The sequence below is a fragment of the Cyprinodon variegatus genome, unplaced genomic scaffold (genome assembly GCF_000732505.1).
Source record: "Cyprinodon variegatus isolate N-32 unplaced genomic scaffold, C_variegatus-1.0 Scaffold110, whole genome shotgun sequence".
Classification (NCBI taxonomy): domain Eukaryota; kingdom Metazoa; phylum Chordata; class Actinopteri; order Cyprinodontiformes; family Cyprinodontidae; genus Cyprinodon; species Cyprinodon variegatus.
Window position 1 is genome coordinate 1,321,189 of NW_015150563.1, and position 6,202 is coordinate 1,327,390.

Here is a 6,202-nt window from a genome sequence, read left to right on the forward strand (position 1 = left end):
GTAAACAGAGTGAATCTGATCACTGAGGAGCTCGATTAGAATATAAAGAACGCTTCTGAGGAGGGGGCGGAGCTCTTAGACGCTATTGCAGGTTTAAAGTTCCTGTTTGCTCCTGTTGTTTAGAGCTTCTGGTCCCTGATAGATTTATAAGGGCCTAGATGTAAGGAAGTCCAGAATGTCCTGATAAGTCTGAACATGCAGAAAAATCCTACTGAAAGCCACACAGTGATTAATCGAAGCCCCGCCCCTAAAGAAACGAATAATGAAACCATCTAAAGGTGAAAACATTTATTTATTGCAGCAGTTTCAGTTTTATTTCCATATTCAGACATCCCAGTAAAAAATGCTGGTCCCAGTGATGTGGAGCCTCAGAGTGGGCGGTGCCCCGTCTCCAGCAGCAGCGCCTCCAGAGTCAGCCTGCTCTGGGGGGGGATGTAGGGCTGGTGGAGCCAACAGGACAGGTAGACCAGCTGCAGGTCGGCGGACGCGGTGTGGGCCAGCTCCTGCAGAACCACCTGCTTCAACTTCAGCTCCTGACTGAAGGCGGCCAACAGAACCTGAGCAGAATCCACTGAAACGACAGACAGCCAATCAGCTGGCAGGAAGCTGGATCCGCCAATCAGATGGGCCCGCCTGCGCTGCGCTAATACCTGCTAGCTGAGGGGCTCTTACAGCCGTTTGCTCATTAGACGTTATATATGTAGACGCTTCATTGGACGCCGTCAGCAGCGAGGCCGACGTGCCTAGAGGGCGGCCATCTTGGATAAGACCACAGTTCAGAAAGCTGCTGTATAGGAAGAGGAAACGCCTTAGATCTCATCTGCATATCATAAATATATTATATATGTCACACATTATGAGATTAAAGAACAAATGTTCACATATACAAAAATAATGAGAAAAAAAAAACAGTTTCTAAAAGAGTTTTGGACAAAAAGGCTTTAGTTGGACAACAAATTTACCATTCAATATGATTTGACAAAAAGTCTTGACAATGACAGAAAATAAATAAAAATTAACGTAAAATTAATTTTTAAAAAACAAAATAACTTTACTCTCTTTTGTAAATCACAAAAAAATCCTTTAAAATGCTGAATAATAATCATAATATACTATATAAATATATATTTGTAAAACATGACCCTATAACGTAACACGTTTATCATATTAATATTTGATTGAAAAATATATAACGTATCTCATCCAGTTTAGGTTCAGTTTAAATAGTTTTTAATCTGAATAAATCTGTAATCTAAGGGAAAGGTAATGTTAGTTTGTTTAGTCTTTTAAGGGATTATGACATGGAAGAGATTATTGTAATATTAACTCTGACTCATCTTTCATGTAATTAAAATGAGATCTAAGACGCCTCCTATTCATTCTAACAGCAGTTGTCTGAACTGTGGTCCGATCCAAGATGGCCGCCCTTTGGGCACGTAGGCCAGCATCCAATGAGGTGTCTGCTCCAACTGTCACAACATACCTAATAAAAACTTCCTACCTGAACATCAGGAGAGGAAGAAAACTCCAATCAGCCATTATTAAAACAGAGAATTTAAAAATGCTCATTTGCATAAATGTTGAAAACTGGAGGATTAATTTACGGACAGAAATATCTAAAACCAATCTCTACAAAAACTAGAAATACTACCTATTTAAGATTAAAATCATCATATATATATATATATATATATATATATATATAACATATATTTGACTTTAACAACAAAATATTACTAATCCTCTGCATGTGGATGAAGCAAACAGAAATACAGGCGGACTGACCGAACTCTCTGGTCCTCCAGCTGTGACAGAGAGGCGACGCTCTGCCTTCAGGACCAAACTGAAACTCCTCCAGATCCTGGAGTCCCTTCTGAACGGCCGTCAGGCGCTCCATCTTCTCCACGACGACCACCTGGACAAATAATCACATCAGTGGGGCCCCTGCAGACGTCTTCAGGTTGGAGGTCTGGATGACCAGAGTCAGTATTAATGCTCTGGCAGTTTCCATTAAACTCTAATGATCATCAGTAATGTTCTTCACTGAGGAGCAGCCTTGGCCCACTCTGCGTCAATTTATGGTGCGGTTAGCTTAGCCGTGGACCATTAGACATAGACTCAACTTTATTTATCCCTTGGGATTACTCCTTCAGGGAAATTCGGGTTCCAGTAGTTTATATAGAGTACAAAGAGTTAAAGCAAGATGCTTATGAGATAAAAATAAAACAGATAACATAAAAAGAGTCTATATCCCTCTGATGCATGAATTATGAAAGCCTTGATCAAGATTTTTTTCTCAAGGTTTTTTCTTATTCTTAGGACATGAAAAAAAATGTTTAACTTTTTTTTTTCCAAAAATATTGTTGTTTCATGAAGTTACAGATATGTCCACTGGAGTGGACTATGCGCACATGAGAACTCAATATTAAATATTATGAATTTATTAAAAAAAATAATGATCTAGTATTCTGTTGTAAAAAATGCATACCATTGATTCATTTTTATGCTTTGAAAAATATTTTGACATGTTTTGTTTAATTTTTTACATTATAAAGGCACAATGTTAAGAATCGAATAAGGAAACCAATGACACTCATAGCTTACTGAAGTGACTGAAATTCCTCAGGATCTGCTGCTGCCTTGAATGTCTCCTGAAGTGTACTTAGGAAGGGTCTTACAATGGGGAGCCTATATGTGTTTGCTGGGCGGTAAGGTTTCACTATAGAAACCATAGAATTAAAGAGATATTTACTTTGTAGTAGCTGTCCACTATAGTCCCCACTATGCACCAGAGGGATATAGTACAAAAGAGCATAAGAAAAGCAACTCGTCTGGTTCTCCGAGCCGTCCACAAGCCGACTAGCTGCTGATATTCGTACCACGGTCCATCCAATGGAGCTCCAGCTTCAGCCTGGATCCGAGGCAGAGGCTAACTTCCATCGGTCATGAAGCAGCAGAGCAGCCCAGATCATAACACTACTTCTACCATGTGCAACTGTAGGTTCCTCTGAAGGAGGATGTTAGTTTAGGACCAGCTGGAACAGACGCGTCCAAAAGGTCCCCCCCCCCCCCGAGTCTCTAAAGACTGGAGCCTGATGTGGTTTTCTGTCTGAGATCTTTGGCCTACTTCGTGTTGTCGGATGGGTTGTGTTTCAGCTTTCAGCATCGACTATAAATTCATTTATTTATCTTTATTCCTTCCAGTGACGGCTGCCATAGAAATAAACCGTTACTAGTTTAGCCGTAGTTCATTTTAAATGTGGGTAGAAGCTGTTTAACGCCTTTCTACATTTCTCTCCTCTGCTGCCGCTGTGTGAACACAGGGAGGCCTCCTTCTTCCCAGCTGCTGCCGTATGTCTTCCTTCAGCATCCAGTCGTCCCATATAGCAAACATCAGCAGGTCTCAGCGCCGTGCTGCGCCTGTCACAGCCATGGTGCTCCCTCTGAAAGCAAAGCTCCTTGGAACCGGGATAGACCTTTAAACCGCTAACCGTCCATCTATAAGGTTATTTTACAGGTCAGGTTTGGTCAGATCCTTCCCCACAGGAATGAAATTTACCCAGAGTTTCTTTATCTGACACTGATCTATATTTGATTCGACTTATTTCAGTAAATCTGCAGGGAGGAAATAACTTTTCACAGAGCGTCTTATTTCTTCCATATCAGAGGCGGTTAGAGCTAAAGGAAGCATCACCATCTGGTCCACCACAGCCTGCAGTTTGGAGCATTCTTCCTGGAGGTCTGCTGCTGCGGCTGTGTGCTGCTGCACCACTGGAAGGAACGACTGAGATGTGGAAGCTGAAGGGACGTCATCCGGAGGCCGACGGTCAGTCTGAGATCTGGGGAGGGAAACATTTGATGAGCTCAGTAGGACTGAGAGGACAATCTCTGGGTTAGATCTCCCAACATCTCAGATTTACAGACGATCTGAGGGGGTTTCAAACCTTCAACTCACTTCCAGGAGAACCTAAAACATGTTTTTTTCATGGCGCGAAAAACAGACCAAGAAAATTGATGAGTGTGAAAACATCCAGTATCACCGGCGGGTTTCGGAAGGCTGAGCTGCTGCGGATGAAGAGGACTGAGTGCTCAAGTGAGAGCGAAAAAGAAGAAAACGAAAGCAAGGAAAGCAACCCTGAAGCTGTTCCATTCAGACACCGAGGAAGAGGACTTTGAGGGTTTTAGTGCACAGGAGGAAGAAGAAAGTGATTAATGACTTTTCCTGGCCAGCTGCAATGTTCTGTGCATTGTTCAATTAAAAGTACCAGTATTTGCAGGGTTATTTGCGTGTTACAGACAAATAACGTATATTTAAATGTGTTACAGGTAGTTTGAAAAAAAAAGCATTCATAATATGTACCGTATTTGTTTGTTTTTATCATACGGATTAAATCAAACGTTAAAAAAATGCTCTTTATTTGTAAATACCTCATACAACGTGGCAAACCTGCAGCTTAAAATCTGGTGCGGCTTAGAAAAGCACAAAATAGATTTTCTTTCTAAAATTAGAGCGTGCGGCTTGTAATCAGATGCACTCTATAGTCTGGAATTTACGGTACTTCTACTTGAGGAATATTACCAGGAAGCACCCACATTAAACACCAACAATCCTTTGCTCCATCATTGTCACATGACCATGCAACCACCACGTGACCAGCCCCAAGATGGCCCCAGGTTTGCTCATGGAGCCGATTCCGTGGAAAATGTTGGTCCCTGGTTGAAGCTAAATAGCTGAGGCTGCTTTCCACTCAGGAAGGTTTCTGTCACTAAATGAAAAACAAACAGGTTTGAACCAAAAAGCTCCAGAAACTAATCTAAATTTAGAAGTTTCAGATCATTTATCTTGTTTTGAGATTTTAAATGACGAACTTTTCCCTGTAAAACGCCCTCTGCTGCATCTAAGATGACCTTGGAAAGGGTCTCATTTAGGGTCACATGAGCAGAAAACCGGCGGCTTATTTCTGCTGGAAGGCAGAGAAATCACCTCCTCATGTTGACGATGTTTGTTGCCAGCTGGAATCCACGGCCGTTCAGCTTGTCCCACCTCACCATCAGGTTGTGCCAGTCGGCCGCATTGTCTGCGACCTTTCGAGAACTTCCTGTGACGGCAGAGAACTTGGTGTTGGATGAGGTCATCGGTGCGTCAGCGGGGGTCACCTGGGGACACGTTGGTCACTTTTACTCATTTCCTTCATCTAAATCTGTTCGTTCATAATCAGTGGGTCAGTCCTTCTCATACCTGCTGATGTTCTGAGTGAAACCAGTTGATCAAACCAAATATTAATCCCACACTAATAAATAAGTAATAAAAGTGTCAGATTGTATCAGGTCAACATCAGAATCGGATCGGAAGCTCCACTGGGCTTTACTGACGTTACATGGTGATGGCTGCGTAGACACAGTGAGGACACAGTTCGTAGTACTTCCTCTTGATGATCACCGTATTCTTGGTTGGTCCAGGTGGATGAAGCTCAAGGTCCACCCGTTGGCCCTGGCTTCACACACGCTTGGTTTGGGATTCCTGAGGAACAATGAAAATATAACAGGAAATACATCAATATAAATGTCCTGGAAAAATTTAAATAACAAGATTTAACATTTATTTATCTAAAACAATTATTAAATATCAGACTAAATAGTGTATTTAACAATTAGGTAATTAACAAACTCATTAAATAGTACTTAAAATAAATAATGACATTTCATATTCGAAAATAAAAGTTATAAATCTACTAAACTACTGGTGGACTTTAGCAGAAGCAGATCCACTCCACTGACACTGGTGAACATCCAAGGAACGGACATTAATGTAGAGGACTCTTCTAAGTACCGAGGTGTTCACCTGAATAACAACTGGACTCCCAACACTGAGGCTCTGGATCAGAAAGGTCAGAGCAGACTCTTCCTGCTGAGGAGACTGAGGGGGCGCTCCTAAAGACCTCATATGACTCTGTTGTGGCATCAGCCATCTTCTATGGAGCGGTCTGTTGGAGCCGAGCTTATATGTAGCTGAGAGGAAGTGGCTGGATCAGCTGATCAGGAAGGCCAGCTGTGATTGGATGCCCATCTGGACTCAGTGCCGGAGGTGGGAAACAGACAGATCCTAACTAAATTAAAGGAAAAATCCGCTCATATTCAGAATTCAAACTTCTGAAAGTACTTTAAAAATTAAATTATTACATACTGTTCAATAAATGATCAG

At 41.7% G+C, this 6,202-nt stretch overlaps 1 protein-coding gene across 1 annotated transcript in view; it reads right to left on the reverse strand.

Annotated features, from left to right (window-relative positions):
- Positions 1 to 273: 273 nt before the first annotated feature.
- Positions 274 to 6,202, reverse strand: part of cinp (cyclin-dependent kinase 2 interacting protein) — a 7,669-nt gene continuing 1,740 nt past the window's right edge. Inside the window, exons 2-6 of the mRNA XM_015374895.1 lie at positions 5,240 to 5,521; positions 4,985 to 5,157; positions 3,695 to 3,839; positions 1,786 to 1,915; positions 274 to 571 (exon numbers count right to left, since the gene is read on the reverse strand). Of these exons, the coding sequence (XP_015230381.1) occupies positions 369 to 571; positions 1,786 to 1,915; positions 3,695 to 3,839; positions 4,985 to 5,136 (630 nt within the window). The 5' untranslated portion in view covers positions 5,137 to 5,157; positions 5,240 to 5,521 and the 3' untranslated portion in view covers positions 274 to 368. The remainder of the gene's footprint in view (positions 572 to 1,785; positions 1,916 to 3,694; positions 3,840 to 4,984; positions 5,158 to 5,239; positions 5,522 to 6,202) is intronic.